At 35.4% G+C, this 23,979-nt stretch overlaps 1 protein-coding gene across 1 annotated transcript in view; it reads left to right on the top strand.

The window, feature by feature from the left end:
- ADAMTS6 (ADAM metallopeptidase with thrombospondin type 1 motif 6) overlaps positions 1 to 23,979 on the top strand; it is a 151,235-nt gene that overhangs the window by 73,183 nt on the left and 54,073 nt on the right. Inside the window, exons 11-12 of the mRNA XM_083356960.1 lie at positions 2,794 to 2,935; positions 19,885 to 19,992. Coding sequence (XP_083213086.1) covers positions 2,794 to 2,935; positions 19,885 to 19,992 — 250 coding nt within the window. The remainder of the gene's footprint in view (positions 1 to 2,793; positions 2,936 to 19,884; positions 19,993 to 23,979) is intronic.

Consider the following 23,979-nt stretch of genomic DNA (forward strand, 5'->3'; position numbering starts at 1 on the left):
ATTTGACTTTAGCATTGTAGATGATGATGATGGTGATGATTTGGCCAGAACAAAAGTCTCTACTTCTGTGATGTTTGAGAAAGGATGTGCTTGGAGAAAATTTTAGTAAAAATTATTTCTAATTAAGCATTGGTTTGGGGGACAGAATTGAATTTATTTAAACAATAGAAAAGATGTTATATACTTTGGGATAAGAAGCCCAAATTATATCATGGGCTTTAAAAAAACACATTTTTCCCTTAAACATTTATGATTGGTAATAAAAGAGAACAGAAGGAGGAGAAAGGTGAAGGAGGCAGGGTAGACAGGAAAGGATGAAATAGAGCTGAAGAAAACATACTGGGGTGGTTGATGAAGAATAAGCAGGGCAGTAGTTGAAACTGGAGGACTAGAGGAAGAAAAAAAAAGCAAAGGAGGTAACCTTAGTGAGAAAAACAGAAAAGAACACCCAGGGACTCTTTAAAAAAAATAAAAATTGATGGCTAGGTATGTTTTGCCCTTCTGTTAGTTAATAGAGATTAATTAAAAGATAAATTTATATTTATTTTTAGATCCTTTTTATAGATCACTAGGAATTTATGATTCTTAATAATAGTGACAACAAAATGTAACTTTCCCCTACTTGCTGTAACTTATGTTACTGTAAAAAAAATCCTAATACAGTGATGGCGAACCTTTTAGAGACCGAGTGCCCAAATTGCAACCCAAAACCCACTTATTTATTGCTGGATGCCGGGTGGGCATGGCCCATTGAGTGGGCGTGGTTGTGTCATGGCAGATTGTGTGGGTGTGGCCAAGGTGGGCGTGGTCACCTCAATGTTGCTGGTGGGGAGGGACGCCAGTGGGGGGTGAGCAGGGATGGAGGAAATCCACAGGGGCTCTGGCAGGTGGGTCGGTAGGCAGGAGGCTCATCCTGTGGGGTGCGGTGAGGTAGGGCAGGGGTGTCATTGCCATGGGGCAAGGCAAGGGCCAGGGTGGCTGCTGCCTGACACCATCGGCCCCCGCACACAGAGGCCAGTGAGCACATGGGGGCCAACAGTGTCCATCAGCAGCCACAGCCTGCTGGCACCTTGACTGGCACACTCTGGGGCTCCGCAGCCCGCCACCAGCAGTTCAAAGAAGCCACCTCTGAGCTGGATGCCCGGCCAACAGCTGAGGAGGTGATGCAGTGGGTCGTGCCCAGGAAAAGGAGAGCATGTGAGGCCAGGAGGGACGAGATGGGGGGGAAGGGAAACCAGCCGTGCCGGGATGCATCCAGCCACATGGGAACTCAGCAAGTTAGCGGGCAGCTGCTTGAAGAGAGATGGTTGCCGTCTCCAGGGCATGGCAAGTGTGCCCACAGACAGGGCTCTGAGTGCCGCCTCTGGCACACGTGACATACAGTAGGTTCGCCACCACTGTCCTAATGGATGTGGAACACCATTACTTTCATTCAGTCCTGCTACCTAACAAAATATTCCCTGGCTCCAATTTCTGTAACTCAAAAGTAGATTGTTGTATCTGATCCCTGGCTAGTTGAGTAATATGTTATATGTGTACCTGAACCTGGTTTATCACTACTTCTTTTTCCTTTGCAGTTAAATAAATGTCACCTGAAAGAATTATTGTACAAATGTTATATTCCAATAGAAGAAAATATTTAATAGTTCAATAGGTTGAACTGTGAAGTCTTTGGTGTTCTCTAACTTGGCTATTTGCTTGCAGATATCACATTACCCAACATCTTATGTTAGCTAGTCAGGTAATCAGACATCCTCAAGCAAACAACCAAGCTCAGAGACCACTAAGGCCTCCAGATGTTCAGTTGCTTGAGGAGCTAATTTTAATAGTTCATTTAGTTTATTATTCATTTCTGTTATAAATAATTTATAGATTGAAAACTATTCTTATTTCCATTCATGTTGTTATGGCAAGATTTTGGGGTCAGATGGATGATTGGCAATCATTCAGAACTTTCTTTAATTACTTCGTACATTACATGTATTTGACATGGCCACAAGATGTGTCTGCATAAATATATGGGTGAAATGGTTTTTTTTAAGGATTTAGTTTTGAGCCTCAGGTATAATAGTTTTCTGACTTAGTTATTCTTATGTAGGAAGATCTCTGCATTCTTCAAAAAGATTTGTTTGTATATGTATTTTGTCTTATTTATGCTTAAAATGGTCTTTAAAATTTAAGTTCATAAAATAAACCTTTATTTAACTAGATCTAAACCTCATAAAGAAGAATTGTGTCAGTCATCTATTGAGATAAGTTTGATATGTGCTGATTTCTTTTACCTAATTACTGTAGCTACTATAAATATACATACTTTCTGAAGTTATTCAAGAAATGTTCACAAAAGTAATGTTAACACTGAAAGTTTTTAAGAAGTATTAATCTGCACTTATAAATGAATTTTTAAAACTGTCTTTTCTTAGGCTGCATAAAATTTGGAGGAAATATGGAATTTAAGGTAGGGGTTCAAAGCTTGATCATGAATTCACTGATGGTCTTCAGCAAAGTAATTTTACATAATGTTATCTACAAAAAGAAAATTCGGTGAACTCCTAATCATTGATACACAATGACATTCTTGAGGGGTACACAAAATAGCATTTTTATGAATATTTTGCAAATGAGAAGTTATGCAGTAATGATCCATAATAGGAAAGCATTTCTATTTTCTATAATACACGTATATTTACATAGCTGTAAATGTAGTTAGGAGTTTGATTTGTCTTCAGATCATATAAATCTTTCACCTTTTTACTAAAGAATAGTATTCCTGATTTTTCTTATGTTGGACAGTTCAGGCCGCGGTACTTGCCTTGATAATGAACCTCCAAAGCGTGATTTTCTTTATCCTGTGGTGGCCCCAGGTCAGGTGTATGATGCTGATGAACAATGTCGCTTCCAATATGGAGCTGCATCACGCCAGTGTAAATACGGGGTAAGAGCTCTAAATCCTTATACTATATTAACTGTCCCAAGTAATCACTTACATATATTTCATCCTGACATAAAAGTTTATTAACATATAACTGTTAACATAGTTTTCTACTAGTAATTTGATTGTATTATTGTTTCAAATAAGGAACAACAATTTTTTATGCTGCATCTTTTGCTTGAGTTGTTTATATGTATTTTATATCTTAATGTTTGAACTGAGCATTTATCCTCAAAATCAGTTGGATAATCTTAGGAATTTAGCTAACTCAGAACAGTTACTTGTAGAAATGCTGCTAATGACAAAGTTATAATATGTTTAAGTACAAACCTCAGGATACATCTTTCTTTAATATGAAATGATTTTGTAGAGTAAACAGTTTTAATTATGTTATGTATTATACTTTTTTGTTTTCTCTCATAGCATTATTAGTGATTATGACAATTACCATTATTACTGTTAACCATTGCAATAATGAATTTATTAAACTCATTATTACAGTTATTATAATTGAGTTGGGTTGTGAATATATTCCATCCCTTGCATTCCTTAATAAAAGAATTGTTTATTTATTTTGAAAATGCCATTCTGGGTGGCTTCCACATGCATTAAAAACCAACATCCAAATACAGTAAGGTTATAAAAAATCAATAACACAAAATAAACTTTTAGTTATTTTACTAATACTTAAGAACAGCTTGAAATAGCATTTAGTGGTTTTTGTAAGCTAAAGCATCACTTACAATGATTCTGTCACCAGTAGGGTTTAAATATGAAAATGGTATTAAAATAGTATTTTGTAGATTTGTTGCCAAGTTACATATTATTTTATATACTTTTTAAATAAAATATTTTTTGAATGATAGTGTTTTGTCAGGTCTAAAAACTACATATAATAATTTACCTAATCATCTGCAATAATCACTTCTTTTAGAACCACAGTACAAAAGGAATTCATTTTTAATATCTCAAGGGTGATAAGTACAATATTATTCTTGGGATGAATTTTGGCAATTCATATAGCAATGGATTTAAAAGTTTTTTGTGGTTGGCTGACTAACTGTTAGTTCTTGATTTTTTTCAACAAATAGCCTGTATTGATTCTATTTAAGTTTGTTCTTTCTCCTACTTCTGTTTCTGTTTTTCTCTTCTCGACGTCCACATACTTCATAAACTCTGTTTGCTTAGTTATCCCATTTTAGGTATATTTAATAATAGAAAGATGCAGTCATTTGACTTTGAGGTACGTTTGACCTTGAAAAATCAGCAGTGTACATATTATCTTTGAGAAATAAACTCAGACTTTTCATTAGCTTCTCAAACAGCACATTTACCTGATTTTATCTTTGCAACAATTTTGTGAGATAAGTAAGATTTCAAAATTCATAGTTCTACAGGCTTACCCAGTGATATGCATAGTTTGTGATCTAAACTAGATTGACACTGTTAAGTATTGTGCTATCTTGGCTCTGAATTCTATACCACCTTCCCTTCTTAACTAATTTTAAACTAATAAGAGATTAAAAAGATAATTCTTAACTGATATTGGCACAAAAACAACTCACATTAGAACGGTGACTTGTCTTGACTGGATATTTGTAGGCTGACATAGCTACCTTCTTCCAAGTTTCTCTACAGTTGGGTAGAAAACATTATATTATTTTTTGCAGAGTTTTGTGTGACAAGGACCAATGCCTTTTTTTTTCATCTGTTGTTTTCTACGTTTCTATTCTGTTTTCTGTCCACCTATCTGAAGTGATACTTAGGATGGAGTCTAGTTGTCAGTTCCTGGACTTCTTCATGTTTTGACATTTATTATTTTGAAATAACATACTGTTTTTTTAATGAATTGGGAAGTATCAGCACAAAACACAATAGCTAGAATTTACATGGGAACAGTTCCCTCATAACATATCTTGTTCTTCTTGAAAGGATTTAGTAGCTGTTTATTCATTTATATGCCCAATGCAAATTGCATATGTTGACATCTAAATGACTTGGTATCTAGGTATAAGAAACAGTCTCTTCCTCCCCACAAATTAAGGCCATAGATTAATTGCCCCATTTAAATGTCATGGTCTCTGTCTGAAATATTGCTTATATGTATAACAGAGGAGGTTGTTTTGGCAGTATCTTCTCAGCTATGCAATCTTCCTTGAAAAAAAATTCCTGGCTTCAGGTTTTTTGTCTTTCAGTCCCAGACAAAATCTTTATTATCCATCTGATGCAATTAAAATGAATAAGCCCTTTCAGTATACTAGAATTTGTTGATGAATGTTTAAACTGAATATCTACCTGCTTCTTCTTCTTTTCTTATGGTCATTGCTTCAGCTTTTATTTTAAGTATACAAAATGATTTCTACAAGCATATGAATTCTTAAATAAAAGAATTATGACTTGAGTCAAATGAATCACATACCCAGTTTACTTCAGACATCTAGAAATAAGAAATACTGTATCATATAACTTGCCAGGGATTGTGTTAGGCATATGTTTTTAAAAACAAGTTTTATTGATTTTTTTAATATTTACATATACATGTATTTGTGAAGCAATACGGTGGTTGGGTAGTCAAAGTAACAAATAACAAGTTGTTTGTAAATAGTTCAGGTTGCATCAACAAGGATTCCCTCTCTGATTCCCTTAGTTATCACATAGTCAAAATAATCAAGTTAATACATTTCTATTTGTGACCTAGTCAATTAACAGAATTTTCAATACATTTTCACTAATACATATCAATATCCTGTTTTTAAGTTTTATCTAATTGCAATAAAATACTCTAGAGTAGCCTATAATATACAAAAGGAACTTTAATTTTTGCATAACTCACAATTCCCTATTTCAATAAATAATAATTCTCTTGTCTACAAAACTTACATTGTTCAAACATTCTTATGTTTTACCAGTAAAGTCTAGTTTTCATCTTAACAAATCACCAAATATTAGAAAAATATTTTTTGTCTTAACCGTTCAATAATTATTAAAATACTATCTTTTGTTATAAAATTCTAGATTCTATAGTATAGTTCAAAATTATCCTCTAGAAGCTTAATTTTGTTTTCCTTTAAAGATCTAATTTTTGAGAGTAACTAGAACTTCACTTCTTGTAAAATTGCTGTATAGATCTTACTTTTATCTATGAAAATGTCATAGAAAACAGTTGATCAATTACATACTGTGTTTCCCCGAAAATAAGACCCGGTCTTATATTTTTTTTGCCTCCAAAAGAAGTATTAGGTCTTATTTTGGGGGATGTCTTATTTTTTTGCCAGGAGCTGCTCTATGCGCCCTGCATCGGCTTACTGTGCCTCGGGGCTCCTGCTGCTGCCACCGCAAGGCCCATCATGTTGTAGCTGCTGCCACGAGTTGTGTCCTGCTGCCATTACCATCCACCGCCGCAAGTCATGTCCTGCCACCATTGCTACTGCCACCTTGAGGCATTTCCTGTTGTTATTGTTGCCGCCGCGAGGCACATCCCGCCGTCAATGCCAACACCGCAAGATTTGTCCTACTGCCATTCCTGCCACTGGTGCAAGGTGTATCCTGTTGCTATTGCTGCCGCCACGAGGCACATCCTGCCGCTGTTGCTGCAGCGAGACCTGTCTTGCTGCAGTTGCTGGTGGCGACAGCAATAGGACACACCTTGCAGCAGTGCAATGTGCCTTGCAGCAGCAGCAACAGTAACAGGACTCATCTTGCGGTGGCAATAGTGACAGGGTGCACCTTGCAGTGGTGGCAACAGCAGCAGGATGCACCTCACGGTTGTGGCAATGGTGGCATGACACAATTTGTGGAGGCAGAAACAGCAGGAGCCATGTGGCACAGTAAGCAGGTGTTGGGGGGTGTGGGGAAACTCCCCCCTTCCCCCCACCTCATGTCACTGTATGTCTTAGAAAATAAGTAGGGCTTATTTTAAGGGTAGGGCTTTGAACAAGCTGGCCTGGCCTGATGGGATGGGGTTGGGTTATATAAATCGGTCTTAACTTTTAATCTGTACTAATTTATTACGGGCATTGCTGTTTAATTACTTTTTAATAATTTTTAATTTTTGTATCTTGTTTTTATTATGTATTGCCCTGTTCACCGCCCTGAGTCCTTCGGGAGAAGGGCGGTATACAAATTAAATTAATAAATAAATAATTAATAAATAAATAAAAAAAATCAAGCTAGGGCTTATTTTGGGGGAAACACAGGAAATCACTTTGTTTTTGTCTCTCAGCAACCATATAGTTAGATTTTTCTCCATGAAGAATAGTTTAATACATAAGGTAATTTACCTGTAACATGTCTGATTAACCTGAATCCACGAATAGTTAATATTCATGATTTCTTATTTCTTATTTTGCTTTTTGTTGGATAGTGATGCAGGATTTAGGGATTTGAGGAGCAACCAGTACTTTCAGCACTGCTGCTGTAACTGCTATATTGCTGATTATAAATTTCTAAAAAAATACAGACTGAAATGATATCTTGAGGAATGCAATTAATGCCTTTAATGCAGCAAAACATCAAAATAAATTGTAGCCCATCTATGTTATATTATATCATGTTATTCATTAGGCCTCTGCGTGCACACTTCAAAAACAAAATGAAATAATTACTTCAGATTTCATACACAGAAAGTATTCTGCTGAATTTTAAATCAGATGAACCTTGTTCTGACTTTGCATAAGGTGCTGTTGGTTAAACAGCATCCATTTTTCAGGTTGGCAAAGTACCCTGATTATAGATCTGGTAAGATTGAAGTGTGTTAACAGAAGGAAGAAAAATTGGGTTCAGAATGATCAGGCTTAGAACAAATGTGTTTTGTTTTTGCTTGCTTTACATTTACAGACTTAAAGCTGAGATATGAAATGTACTTTTAGAACTAAGTATTTTACGTGTATGGTTGACTTATTATAGTACTTTTAACTGTCTGTAAAACTCTTTACAATTAGTACTGAAGTTGCAACAGAGTTTGGGTATTTCTATTTCACAATTCTTTTATAGTACTTTTCATAGGCCATTGGCAGGTTGTGCATGTGTATCTTTATATATTATTCTTAGCTCCAGGTATACTTTTTGTAAACATACATATTTTTATAGTGAAATCAGAAATATAGTCTAATTCTGTAACCATCTATAACAGGGGTGTCAAACTGCCGGCCCATGGGCCGGACACATCATCCAGAAGCTGCACCCACCCCATTGCCGGCAATAGCAAAACTCTCCCGATAAGTTGTGCGACATTAAGTGACGCCGCGAGTTTGACATGTCTGATCTATAATGTCAGGCATTTTATATGTGTTTGTTAGTGTTTGTAAATTCCAAATCAGTACAATAGTGCCACCTAAGAAAGGGAAATTATGAAGCCTATTAATGGAGATGCATGCTAGTCCTGAAAACATAATTAACATGAGTAAAAAGATTCTGAAAACTGCTGAATACTTGTCAGCCACTTGAGGTAGACCAGGACAGGAAATAGGCTCCACAGGAACTACTATAACTTAGTTTATTGTTGAATTGTTTATTGAAAATCTGAGTTTCCCTTTCCTTTCCTTAGATACTCAAGAGAATCAAGATAGATTAGACTTGAATTTTTTCCTCACTTCCTCTTTCCTTTCATGGCTAAGCTGATGTTTTTGTAATGACTGCTATATCTTTTCTTCAAAGGCTATTTCCATACTTCTCTATACTTGAGTTGATAGAAGCATTCATGGTGTTTGGATTTTAGTTTTCTTATAGAGTCTTACATGAATCAAATATTTAGAAAAGGAGAAATGACTACACAGAAATCTAGAACACGACAGCTTTGTATATTTTTAATTAAAAGAGCAAAAGGGCATCTGAAGTTGAAGATGTTCAGTTATGATATCATTGGCCAATATGTCTTGCTTTAGTGGCTAAATGTACTAAGAACATCATAAATTTTGCATCCAAAATTTTGCATCTAGTAGATAGACATAGATGTATTTTAAAAGAAACACAGGGTTGTATCCAATCTACTACTGAATCATTTTCATAAATAGAACAAGGAATGACATATTTTTATAACTTCCCTTCTTCCTATAACCTACTTGATACCTTTTAAATGAACATAGCTGATGGTGAAATTATTTCCTTTGATGAAATCAGTGCTGATATTTGGGTTATTGGGCCAGATTTTCAGTGGTGATATAGAACTATGAGGACCTTTTGTCTCTGGAATAGGGATTTCTAGAAAGGATATAAGATAAAGGAAGGCCAAATGGTTCTAGACCATGAAGAAAACACAAAGACTAACTCTTTCCACTGATCAAGGACAAATGAGCATCTGAGAAACATATTTTATATTGCTACTCTACTGATTACTGGCCTGTAGCAGTTGCCCAATCAACAGGGAAATTGTCAATGCAGCAACCTGCACCAACATTTCACCTTAGCTGTAATTAATAAAGTTGAGGCCAATATTTCCCCCACTCTTTGAAACAATTGTCACATTGTGTTTCCTTTGCCTTTTTCCTATACAAGTGGTATGGAGAGCCTAGAATTTTGCATTATTTACTTCTGGCTAATGCTTTCAATTTCTTGGAAAAGTTGTTGTCAGTTCTATATAGTCAAACAATTATAGATCTATTTTTGAAATCTGTTTCTACTATAATTATTGTATTAATTAAAATTATGTCTTGACTTCTCCTTGATGATATCTAGTAGTTTTTCCTATTTATCTTTTATTTCTTGCCTCTGAACTTTAGGACTACATTAAAGAACGTCAGTCTACATTACTGCTTCTGTCTTAGCTATCTTTAAAAGGACCAATCAGGTCTACTGATACATTGCATAGATGTTTGAGGGTCTTGGTAATGATCATATAAATTTGGATTACAATAGCAAGATTGGTTGCTTATAATGCAGGCTAAGTCTCAGATGCTAATTGACAGTTGAGGAAGGTTATAATAAGTCAGGGCCAAGAAAGGAAAAGCTGAGAGATTCACAGATTTGCTAAGGTTCAGATAAGCACCCAATATATAGGAAAATAAGATGAGAATATGATTTACTTTATAGTTGGAATTTTAAATTAGATACTATAAAACCTTCAGCATGTATGAATTGATAACATGCTGCATCGCTTCATAATGAGCATTTATGAAAATGGAGCATTAAGATTTGTGATTTTTGGGTGCTTATCTGAATCTAACTGAGGTTCATATATCTTTAATATTCACCCTCATATATATAAAACACAATTAACAGCATGAAACAACTGAGGGTGGAAAAATACTAGCTGGATATTTTTGCAGCTCTGAATTGGAAATATAATATCCAAGTATTTTTTTAATGCTCTGTTTTAACAAATGCTCATCAAGAGGTGCAGCATATTAAAGATTAGCATATACTGAAGGAATATTTTAAGATATTTTAAAAGTAAACTGCAATAGTTTTCCAATGATATTATGTTTTTATCATTTATTTCTCTTCTTATTTTCTTAATATTGTGAATAAAAAATTTGTACATCTTTTTCACTTATGCTAAAATTTATATATGGGAAATAATACAGCATGTTGTTCCTCATACAAATAATAATAAATGGAGGGGTCTTGTTATATTACTTATATTATGCAGGAACTTTAGAGATTATTTAATATGCCTACTTGTAAAATTCTGCATGACTTATGGAAAGAGGGTCCATCATATATAACATAAAAGCAAAAAGAAGATAATTTGATTTGCTGTTTTTTTTCTCTAGATGGGTTCAGCTTTCTTTAATTTACTGCAAATACAAGCTTCCGAATTCCAAACTGAAGTCATGGAGCCCTAAGATACACCGTTACAGGTTGTGATCTATCTTGTCTTGATCTTGTGAAAGGCTACAACTTCAGTTTATGTTTTGACTACAGTTGCCCATATTTCTCAGAGAAATGTTTGTTTTTACATGCATAAATGCAGGTTCTGATTTTGAACTGATTTTTATAGGTTTAAAATTTTGCTTCCTTGAGGACAACAATTTTTAACTAAATTACTCAGAGAATATGATTAAGATCCATTTGAAGACAGTGAGTGAATTTTTACTTGACATTGGAAATAACAAAGAATAAAATTACTTAGAATGGTAATGGTGAATCACAAAATTAATTTGAAAGTGTAAGCTTTCTTGATCATTTTCATTCTGGGTCTCATCTTTCTAGGCTACTCAGATTATTTCCATAGTAGATTATTAAATGAAGTCCTATTGAATTATTATTGGTAATAATAGATAATTAAATTTAGGGAATACAAGTTCATAAACACAAAGAAAATCACAATCATTATTTTAAACATCTCTAAATTTGATTTCCCCCCCAAAATGTACATAAAATTGTTAATATTGCTATAAAATGAAAACATCCTAGAGAACATTGTTTTCATACGTTAAAGAATATATATATATATATAATTCCAACATATATTTTGCTTCCAATTAATTATTCTACAATATTCTTACAATATCTACTGAGCACTGAACTTACTCATGACCAGGAGTTGTCAATTCAGCAATGATGTAAATCACAACTTTATTGTATTTATAAATGACTAACTGATTAGCTTTGGAATAGTCTTTTTGTTGGCCCATATTACAAAAAAAATCCTAGAAAAATAGTTTTGTTGCATGAAATTCTACCAAGACTTATAGCAATGGAACCCAACTCACTCTGGAGAGACTTTCCAAAGAATATTTGGAAGATTTATACTGATACATGATTTTTGATAGATTTATTCAGATTTTTTTTTTAAAAAAACATTTATTCAGAATATAAAATGTAGAAGATGATAACATTTTAAAATTACAAACCTTAAGTCAGGATTTGTTTTTTTTACTTCTTTATTATTTCTTTATTATTTTAATTTGTGTCCTACCTTTCCATCTCCAGCATGCTCAAGATGGCTCAGTACAAATTTAAAAGATTTAAAAACTTAATTACTGTATAAAATGTAATAGTATACGGGAATGACCTTGGGAGATAGTGAGAAGAGACTAGCCAAGGGAACAATAAGATAAAAGTCAATTTAATCCACACCAGGAATAAGGGAAGGGCAAGCAGCTCAGAAGGGACTTCTCCAGTTATTAGATTTTGTTAATGTAAACTTACAATAAAGTAGAATTTGCTCAGCTGGCCGTGTTTCCTGTCTGGTCTAGCTTGCAAGACTGACACCAATCTTGCAAGTCTGAAAGTACATTTCTCCCCCACCTGTCTCTTTTACAGCCTAAGAAACCTGGAGAGTTCCTTTTGAGATGCTTATCCTGCCTGCATTCCTGCTGCAGGCTGTGCCTCTTCTCCCCGTTTCCCATGGTTATTCCGCTTATCATTACACAAAGAGCAACCACATATTTTTCAGATCTACAGGTGAAACTCGAAAAATTAGAATATCATGCAAAACTTCATTTATTTCAGTAATGCAACTTAAAAGGGGAAACTAATATATGAGATAGACTCATTACATGCAAAGCAAGATAGTTCAAGCCGTGATTTGTCATAATTGTGATGATGATGGCTTACAGCTCATGAAAACCCCAAATCCACAATCTCAGAAAATTAGAATATTACATGCAATCAATAAAACAAGGAGTGTACATAGAACAGTATCGGACCTCTAAAGGTATAAGCATGCATATGTACTCAGTACTAGGTTTGGGCCCCTTTTGCAGCAATTACTGCCTCAATGCGGCGTGGCATGGAAGCTATCAGCCTATGGCACTGCTGAGGTGTTATGGAAGACCAGGATGCTTCAATAGCGGCTTTCAGCTCTTCTGCATCGTTTGGTCTCATGTCTCTCATCTTTCTCTTGGCAATGCCCCATAGATTCTCTATGGGGTTCAGGTCAGGCGAGTTTACTGGCCAATCAAGCACAGTAAAACCACGGTCATTGAACCAGGTTTTGGTGCTTTTGGCAGTGTGAGCAGGTGCCAAGTCCTGCTGGAAAATGAAGTCAGCATCCCCATAAAGCTCGTATGCAGAAGGAAGCATGAAGTGCTCCAAAATCTCCTGGTAGACGGCTGCATTGACCCTGGACTTAATGAAGCACAGTGGACCAACACCAGCAGATGACATGGCTCCCCAAATCAACAAGACTGTGGAAACTTCACACTGGACTTCAAGCATCTTGCAGTGTGTGCATCTCCATTCTTCCTCCAGACTCTGGGTCCTTGGTTTCCAAATGAGATGCAAAAGTTGCTCTCATCAGAAAAGAGGACTTTGGACCACTGAGCAACAGACCAGGTCTGTTTTTCTTTAGCCCAGGTAAGACGCTTCTGATGTTGTTTGTTGTTCAGGAGCGGCTTGAGAAGAGGAATACGACATTTGAAGCCCATGTCCAAGATCCGTCGGTGTGTGGTGGCTCTTGATGCACTGACTCCAGCCTCAGTCCACTCTTTGTGAAAGTCCCCAATACTTTTGAATGGCCTTTTCCTGACAATCCTCTCCAAGCTGCGGTCATCACTGCTGCTTGTGCACCTTTTTCTTCCACACTTTTCCCCTCCATATAACTTTCTATTAATGTGCTTTGATACAGCACTTTGGGAACATCCAACTTCTTTTGCAATTACCTTTTGAGGCTTTCCCTCCTTATTGAGGGTGTCAATGATGGTTTTCTGCACAACTGTCAGGTCAGCAGTCTTCCCCATGATTGTGATTCCTACTGAACCAGACTGAGAGACCATTTAAAGGCTCAGGAAACCTTTGCAGGTGTTATGGCTTAATTAGCTGATTAGAGTGGGACACTTTGAGCCTAGAATATTGCACCTTTTCACAATATTCTAATTTTCTGAGATTGTGGATTTGGGGTTTTCATGAGCTGTAATCCATAATCATCACAATTATGACAAATCACGGCTTGAACTATCTTGCTTTGCATGTAATGAGTCTATCTCATATATTAGTTTCCCCTTTTAAGTTGCATTACTGAAATAAATGAACTTTTGCACGATATTCTAATTTTTTGAGTTTCACCTGTAAGGTCCGGGCAAACGAGAAATGGGAAATCAATTATGATGCTTGAATTAATTCTTAAATTCATCTTCATCCTTCCAAATGTTTTGGGATGTTTGTATGTCTTAATAATCAGATGCATTATTTTTTAAAAAATATCTGGAACAGGAAGGGGAAAAAGTGAGGAAGAACTATCCAAGAATGCAATGTCTTTAATAATACAGTGCAAAGTATCTGTGGCAAAGTCAGCACAAAAGTATCATTTTAAATCTTGTTTTGGAAGAAATCTAAATACTATATTAGTGAACAAAAGGATATAATTGAGATACAAATGTAATAATTTATTGTTAATATAAGCATGTGTTAGAATATAAATTGTATAAATAATTTACAAGCAAAAAATCATATTGAATGACCTAAATATGAATGCTTCCTATTCTATTCAACTTATGAACTTCCTATTCAACTTATGACTGGTCATTTAATGACCGCTTGAAGCTACAGTATCTAGAATTGTATCTTGCATGTATGTAAGATCAGCAATTTAGTTGTTAAAATTATTGTAATAGGTCAAAATAAATAAGAACAGGTAATGCTTTATTATCTCACACAATGCAATAAGAAGATACTTGATTATCCTGCGTTTCTCTTAGCAATTAAAGAAAATCCTAAACAGATACATTAAAAGTTTCATCTAATACTATTTTAATGTTTATTTTTATCTGTGAAATGTAAAATATAAATTTTTAAACTTTTTGTTTTTCTCAAGTCAGATACGTAATTTTGAATATTGTTTTCAATTGAATTGAATTTTTACGATATTTCTAGTACTTGTTTACGTATTTGGATTTAAAAGCAAAAAATTCTCTTCAACAAGGATTTTCTCTTCTTGTGTCCTTAAATGAAGTCTCCCTTTATTTAATATAACAATATAAAGTAATCAATCTTCTTATGTGCAAATTAAACTAATGAAAAATCTAATCTACTAGAGTAGTAAAAAACTGGTAGATGTTTTAAAATTTGATTGACTTCCTGAGCAGATTATTAAACATCTCTATTCTATTTTACCAAGAGCCACCATCCTAAAAAGTAATAGCACTGATTTAAATCTGAAAGTAATTATTTTAACTGAATTATATTTCAACAATTCATATTTTGGTGTCTGCAGGCACTTTTCCCACTTCTGAGTTCAGTTAAGTTTGATTATACTAAACCATGGCCAAAGTAGGACTACTGGAAAATGAAATAGCTATAATTACTGGTCTTTTTAATAAAATATATTATTTCAGACAATGCAAGAAATATGATTGTATGCCAACAATTGATAATCTTACAGGATGCTTTTACGAGCAAACACTATTTTAATATAGTATAGTAAGATAACCAATCTTGCTTACTATACTCTGTATTGTCTAGTTGAACATGCATCATAGTTCTCAATATTTTGATACCAAATATCAGCTTTTTTCAACAGAAATTCTTTAGTATTTTCATCTGAAATATTTCTTTTTATATTTTTTATTTATTATGAATTCTGCTTTCACAGTCATAAGAGAACAAGAAGAAACATTATAACAGAATATAGTGAATTTCCTCATTTGTAGTTGTAGGCATCTTCACAGACCAGTTTGCAACTGCAAGCTACTGCAAGTGAAAAGATTGAAATAAATGAGAACTGAAGTCTTTTAGGTGAAAAGATTCAGTCTATGCCATCCAACTTGCAAGTTAAGTTATTAGGGTAAACTTAAGTGATTCAGAGGGACGGGATGGCTCAGTGGGTTAGGACTCTGAGCTTGTCGATCAGAAGGTTGGCAGTTTGGCAGGTCGAATCCCGAGTGCCACGTAACAGAGTGAGTGCCTGTTACTCGTCCCAGCTTCTGCCAACCTAGCAGTTCAAAAGCACATAAAAATGCAAGTAGAAAAATAGGGACCACTTTGGCGTCTAGTCATGCCGGCCACATGACCACGGAGACGTCCTCGGATAAGCGCTGGCTCTTTGGCTTTGAAACGGAGATGAGCACCGGCCCCTAGAGTCGGAAACAACTAGCATGCATGTGCGGGGGAACCTTTACCTTTACCTTAAGTGATTCAGATGAAGCAGGATGCAGCTCCATCTATCCATTTTGCTGGATAGATGAAACAGAAAATTTCATCTATTCTGTTTTGCAATAGTAGATATAGTTTTTTTTTCTTCTGTTCAGTCTTGTTTGATTCTCAGAGACTGCATGGATAAGTTCACTCAATTTCCTTGGCATGAAGTTTCAGAAATGGTTTTCCATTGCCTCATTCCTAGGGCTAAGAGAATGTGACTGGCCCCAGGATCACCCAATTGGCTTTGTGCCTAAGGTGGGACTTGAACTCATGGTCTCCTGGTTTCTAGCCTGATGCCTTAACCACTACATCAAACTGTTATAAAATAGTTAAACTTATTTTATACATATTTACATTCAATTAGCTACTGTTTTTAAATAATTATTGTCCTATGAATAAGCATAATATCCAGCTTTTGTTCGATGCATAAATATAGTGCTGGAATATTGAAAAAGAACTTAGTGAGACATGATGTCCAGGTTATATCAAATGCTTTGATTAGGCTGCCTAATTGTTAGCAAAAGGAAATATATTGTCTAATATCTGCAAGTGCAGCAAAAATGTTAATAGATTGTATTTCCTAATTATCTGCTTATTTTCTGATGCACCAGATTATATGATGATGTGGAAAATATTTTTGTGTGCATCAGCACACAATTAATAGACATGTGGATGCTTTGCCAGAAGTTATCTTGTTTCTAACATTAATCAAAAACCAAAGTGGCAATGTCATTAAATATATCATTTATTGCAATACTTAGCAGCTTCAATGTGTATTGTATACATTTCTTGTTTTTCAGGTTAACAATGTCATATCCATCAAATATTATAACTTATTTTTATAGTGATAGTTTAAATAACTGATATAGGACCGTTATTTGGGATATTACAGACTGAGATGTAATGATTTAGCCTATGCTGTCAAAAAGAATGTAAAAAATGAATAGGGAAGGATTTCTATATTAGTTTCATGAATACCCGCTGCATGATCAATGGAAACAGCAAACAGCATGCTAATAGAAATGGACCGAATCTTGACACCATTGAAAGAGTTATTCAGATAGTATTACTTCATTCCCAATTCCCACAAATTCTGACTTTGTTATTTATTTATTTTTATTACATTTATATCCCGCCCTTCTCCGAAGACTCAGGGCGGCTTACAAGCTTAGCAGTAGCCTTCATTCTATGTATATGCCTGCTTGTTAGGGCTTTCACACATACCCCCCCCAAGCGGCATTATTACAAAGTCAGCTTATTGCTGCCCCCAACAATCTGGGTCCTCATTTTACCTACCTCGGAAGGATGGAAGGCTGAGTCAACCTTGAGCCTGGTGGGATGCGAACCTGCACTAATTGCAGGCAGCTGGTGTTACTTAAGGAGGCATTAGCCCACTGCTCCACCAAGGCTACTTTGAATGTGATAGTGACCATGTACCCTATAAAAACATTATTGAATTCAAATAGAAGGCAAGTAGACAGAAAGGAAGAATCCATTTTCGGATAGGGTAAACAGCATAGACCATAAATTGTATGTGATCTTGAAGTTTCAGTCTCAGTAATTAGGGCTGATAAAACACTAGCTGTGCTTGGTCAAAAGCTGAGATTATGTCCATTTAAGACATCATTCAAATAGTGCAGGAAAAAAGCTTCCCACTAAAGCCTCATGAGGGTCAAACTGTTTTGTATTTGACTGCTGGAATCTTTAATTTGTTGCTTCATATTGACCATGTTTCTACTTGACTCTTTGAACTCACTTGCCTTGACTAGGTATTTGTGTTGCCATTTGAATTGAGTACATTGGTAGGAAATGCAAGATTTAACTTATCCTGAATTAGATTGTGCTATTAATTAATTGGGAGTGCTGCACTAATTTAGCACTTGCTGCAAATTAATAGCCTTAAGCATAAGGCCATACAAACATTGGTATAATAATTATCAGCAATTGTATATTATGTGGTAAGTTACAATTTATATTTCCATTATGAGTGCTAAGGACACATTGTACACTCTCCACAGTCACATTATCAAAAAGTGATATCCAGTGATAGTACTAGCTTGAGAGTCGGGACATAATGATATCCCCATTTTCCTTTTAATGACACAAATTATATGGTGAAGAAGTATGCTTATATTAATCCTTATTATCTCTTTTATTTGCACTGAATAAAATGAATAGAGCCATTTAAAATATTCAGTAGAATGTTTTAAATAAACCCCAGAGCATCATCCTGAATTTCATGAATAAACAGTCAATATGATATTAAGCAAGCTGAAAAGTTTATTTTTGGTTGTCCTCAATTTATACAGGGACTGTTCAGAATTACAGTGGTACTGAAGAAAGGGTATTATGACCTGTATTTGAAGTTATGGCCACCGCAGCACCCATGCGGTCACATTAACAAAATCCAGGCACTTGGCAATCCACCAGTTCTTGTGGTTAATAGCAGGGATGCTACAGCAGCCCCTCTCACCTCCCCCCCTTCTCACTCCGCTGGAGTCCTTGGACCTGTGCCCCGCCCCTCAGGATCTCAGCAGACCATGGCCTACTTCTGACCCCAGCCTCCTCCTCATATCTTGCTTCATTTATATTTTCTGGAGGTTGCCTTTGGCAAGAAAAGGCAGCCAATTTGCTGTGTGGTCTTCTATACAATAGCTACATGATACTATCCCCAAAGTTGTCACAATTTGGGGAGTGGCAGATACTACTTCATGCCATCCCAGAGGAGGTGCCATCTTGGGAGAGGCTGCAAACAATTGTAACATGATAACCCTAGTTAGAACCCTTGATATTGTTGTATATTACTCAATATCTTTTGATTCTCTGAATTCTTTGTGAATAAATTAGGATTGAAGTGAATAGAAGAGTTGCTATTCCAGTTTTACTCATCATACTAAAAAGGCCTCACACCCAAAACCTTTATTGTTGGAAGTGAAATAATAAATAGTGAAACTCCACGATAGGAAATGGCTTTTTTCTGATTTACTAGTGCACCAAGATTCTGAAGTACTTTTAAATTTGTTGTGAAAATCTGCAGGAAATGATAAGTAAGAATGATTCTGACCAGATATGAATCTTGCAGAATGCTTTCCTGTCTTTAAAACTGTGATATGGATTACTTCATTTCCTTTATGCAGTGCTGGGTTTCCCAAGTCACAGCAGTATCCTATTATACTTAGGGATGATGAAGTAAGAAGACTTGTATCCAGAAGAATGGAAGAGTGTTTTTTATTTTGTGGGGCTAAAAATAATCCCAACTCAGTCAAATGAGATTGATTTAAATCTCACCTTTAGAGAAGGGGTGAAGTGGCTCTGCCTGGCTAAGAAATTATTTGTGGTTTAAACATCCAGTATAGTTTAAAAAAAGTTATTGTCTGATAAGGCAATAATCAATCCCATTGGCAATTACTTTGTCTAGACCTGGAAATTTCTTGTTCCTACAAGAGACCTGTGGTAAATCATGCAAATAATTCCCTAGAGGAAAGGTTATTTCTGTATACACTTAAAGATTTATGTTCATAATGGTATATTTTGTTTGTAGAATATTGTAGATCCAGGGCCAATTCACACAACCCATTTTGGGATTTGTATGTGATAAATGAGACTTTTACACTGTGAGATTATTCTGTGATGGATTTTCTGCACACAGCTAAAAATAAATGTATGTACAGCACTACTAATTAGGCTTATGGATAATGATTCAACAATTTTACTATGTAAGAATTCAGAAAAAATATTACTTGGTTTTTTTAAAAAAAATGTGAGTGGTTCCATTCTATTAAATATTCTAAAATTCATTTCAATTTGTTTTTCTTTTCTTTTTTTATATGCATCTAGAACACTATCTTGGACTTTCAACACAAGTATATTTTAAGGAGCATTGAATACATATTATTCAGTTATTCTGAACAACTTGCTTCTGCCTTCTTTCCCAGGAAGTGTGTAGAGAGCTTTGGTGTCTCAGCAAAAGTAATCGCTGTGTTACCAACAGTATTCCAGCAGCTGAGGGTACTCTTTGCCAAACTGGGAGCATTGAAAAGGGGGTAAGTTTAAATGTCTCTTAATGTTATTCATCTTATTTATTTATAGATTTTTCAGGGCATGAAAAATTTCAGAAGACCAAAAAGGATTATTAAATGTTATGTAAGAAATGCGGTGGCTCAGTGGGTTAGGACGCTGAACTTGTCGATCAGAAGGTCGGCAGTTTGGCGGGTCGAATCCCGAGTGCTGCGTAACAGAGTGAGCGCCTGTTACTCGTCCCAGCTTCTGCCAACCTAGCAGTTCGAAAGCACGTAAAAATGCAAGTAGAAAAATAGGGACCACTACGGTGGGAAGGTAACAGCGTTCCGTGAGCCTTTGGCGTCTAGTCATGCCGGCCACATGACCATGGAAGACGTCCTCGGACAAACGCTGGCTCTTTGGCTTTGAAACGGAGATGAGCACCGGCCCCTAGAGTTGGAAACGACTAGCACGCATGTGCGGGGGAACCTTTACCTTTAAGAAATGATAAGCATAAATAAAGCATCAACAAAATGGACTGTTCATACTAACTCACTTTTTAAATATATAAATCTCAAACAATTCTTTCAATTTTTTGATGTGGTTTCATTGTGTGGTATTTATGAAACAGATAATACTATCTAAAAGTTCTCAGCTGTAGTTCCTTTCCATGCTTTTGATCTGAAAGCATAATCCTGTTGTAATGCTCTTCCAATATGTCAGATGCTGTGAAAAAAATGAAGTAATTCAAGTGAAATGGTCCAGAACAATTTCTTTCCCTTGTATAATATCCATGGTATTTAACTCCCGAGTCCTTCGGGAGAGGGGCGGTATACAAATCCAAATAATAATAAATAAATAATAAATAAATGGCAAAATATACCCAGACAACAAATATCACATTTTTCTTAACAAAACCTTGAAAGGTCTCAAATTTCTGCTGAATTTATTGAAGAAAATGAATAGAAACTATATGCAAAGGAAGGTATCAAATTGATGTTTTGAAATGCAGTGACGCCTAGCCCTTCTTAACAACACTGTGTTTCTGTTATTATGCCATGTACAAGTTTCAACTATTCTGGTAGTAGTAAAGCATAAACACTCACTTCTGCTTTTGTCAGTTGATTGTACTTCTTAACAGCAGTAATACATCTTGTTATAAGTTTGACTCTCACAATTTTGCAGTTTTTCTCTAAATTTTTTAAAATGCCTTCAGCTTTCTTGAGTCTTGCTTATTTTTTCTAAGGCAGAGGGAATGTGGGCAGCTTTGGGTAGGTTGGACTATTTGTTTCTAAATAATATGAGGAAAAACATATAGAATCCAGAACTATTACTTGATATTTGCACTCCACATATTTGCAGAAGTGAGCTAAAGCACTCAGTTCCCTTTGAAGCATTTGTGTAAACATCCATGCATTCAAAAGAGTAGAATGTTAGACTTCTACAAAGATGGAAGTGTGCTCAGTATACAGATTCCCTTGGTCTCTTGTGGAACAAATATGTGCAATGACATCTACATTCATTAAAAAGCATGTTCAACTCAGATGAGGTAAAAACCAAAATACGTATACATGATATAGACTCCAGTGAGACAATCTCAACTATTATATGAGGAACTCTTATTCACTCTTATATGAGGGTTTTATTAAGGAATTTATATATTCTATTGTTATATGATTAACTTGTGGTAAATGTTCAAATGAAAAACTGAGCAAGACAATCCTGGCTTTATGTGTTTCTGTGTTATACGATACCTGTAACAAATGAGTGAGATATAGTGATAGCATTTTCTCCTGCCTAGACTTTAGGAAATGTAGGTTTGCAAGGGCAATCCCAGAGCTCTGTTAAAATATTATAATACCTTTTCAGATATTTAAAAGGAGTCTAGTTTCAAAGATGCTATTGTTCTTTTAGATCAGTTACATAGTTATTTAAATAAAAATAATTATTTCCTACCATGTTGAAGATACAGTTCTTTAAGTCACTGAGTGAATGTAAAAGCAGAGAAAGAAAGAGAATTTTGGGTAGGAGTTCAAGACAAAGGAAAGAGGAAGGGGAAGAAGAAAGTTGTAGAACCAAGGAAATACAGACTACTCTATTGAGCAAGGAAGATGAACTTGATGGACATAAGTAGGCTCCATTGTCTAGGCAAAAGAGGCTTGTATATATCCATAATCCTTCTTCTCTACAATGGCTGACTGAATGCTGCTGCTGGCTGTGTGTGACTGGAGATTGTTTGCTGCTGACCTAGTTGAAGAAGTTTCAGAAGACATATAACGCAACCAGTTCCCCAGAGAGCAAAGATCCCTGAATTAGCAAATTGGGGAGTTTTATGTGAAATTATGCAAGGAATTGTCAATTGCCAATCTACGTGGAAAGCAAAGGAAGGTTAGTGATGACCTACAAGGTACGTACTGCTTGAAGAGATCCCAGAATGACATATTCTGGAAGTACAAACTTGTGTCCTTATTAGAGGAAAAAGTAAAAGGTCTTAATGAATTTTTAAGTGAAACACATCATGGAAAGTGATAAATTCTTGGACAGGAGATGTAAAGCTCCTCAAGAAAAGCAGACAAGGAAAATACCAGAAAACATAAAAAAGAAGACTGGTAGAAATACAATATGTGACCCAAAGATGCAAGTTCAAAAGGCATTTGATACTATTGGAATTCAGCTATTGATATTCAGCTACTGCTCCTGGAGGCAGTTCATGACTGAGCATGCCTCAACGATTCTGGCTTCATGGAACAAGATGGAAAATATATGGGCCCCAGTTGATCAAACAAACCATGAACCACTTTGGGAAAAAAGATGTTGTGACATGTGATTCCCTGCTCAAACAGTTTGAGACTACAATACAGAGACCTGGTATGACACTGCAGGTACTATGTTATTCTACTGTTACCCATATTTTCTAAAGATTTACATGGGAATTAATGACACTGTGGGAAAACTTTGAATATATTGTTGACAATTTCATTTGAAATTTCTTCTGAAGATGGAAGAAATAACCTAATCCTTATTGACTGAGAGGAAATGATTGAAAAAGTGAGGGTGCCTTGACCTTTGGCAGAAAGTGACCATGCTATCCATAATAAATATATAATATATATGAAATGAAAGAAGGCAATATAGCCAGAAAAATGATACAAAGCAGTTGCCAGAAAGTGTAAATTGTGATAGAAAGCCTAATGAGGAAAGAGCTGAGGCTTGCGAGAAATGCCCAAAATGACAAAAACCACTTTTCAGATATTGCAGGAATAAAAGGAAAGGGAGAAAATCTTTACAGTAGCAAGAGTGAATTAGTAACGATGATGGCAGTAAGGCAGAATGTCTTAACTTATATTCTACATCTGTTTTCTCTCAGAAGAGAAAGGAAGCCTTAGCTGGCCATCATTGTGCCACTAATGGAAGGAAGAGCTGCAGCTCAGGATAGACAAGGAAAAGGTAAAAGATTACTTAGCTAATTTGAATGAATAGGTTACTGAAGAAACTAATGGAGATTATTGTAAATCAGTAAAGGTAATCTTTGAAAATTCCTGGCAAACTGGCAAAATCCCAGAGGATTGAAGGAAAGCAAACATTATCCCTACCTCCAAAAAAGAGAAGAACAAAAACTTGGGAACGTAAAGACCTGTCAGTTGAGCAAGATCCCTGAACAGATCATTAAGCAGCATTATTTATCACCACTTGGATAGGAATGCAACAGTTAATAAGTGCCAACATAAATTTGTCGTGAGCAAATTATGTCAGATTAAATTCATTTCCTCTTTTCATAAAATTAGTTATTTAATAGATCATAATGGAAGTTAGGCTGAACTAGACACAGTATTCCAAATGGAGTCTGTGAAGGGTAGACTAGAGCAGAACAATTATTCCCTGTGATCGGAATTCTGTTCTCTTATTAATGACCCCCCAGATATCATTTGCCTTTTTACTGGCTGCATCGCAGTATTGGCTCATGCTTAATTTGTGATTGATTAACAAGGAAACCTACATCCTTTCACATGAAATACTGCCAAACGTGGCTT

Source organism: Vipera ursinii (assembly GCF_947247035.1).
Source record: "Vipera ursinii genome assembly, chromosome: 2".
NCBI lineage: Eukaryota > Metazoa > Chordata > Lepidosauria > Squamata > Viperidae > Vipera > Vipera ursinii.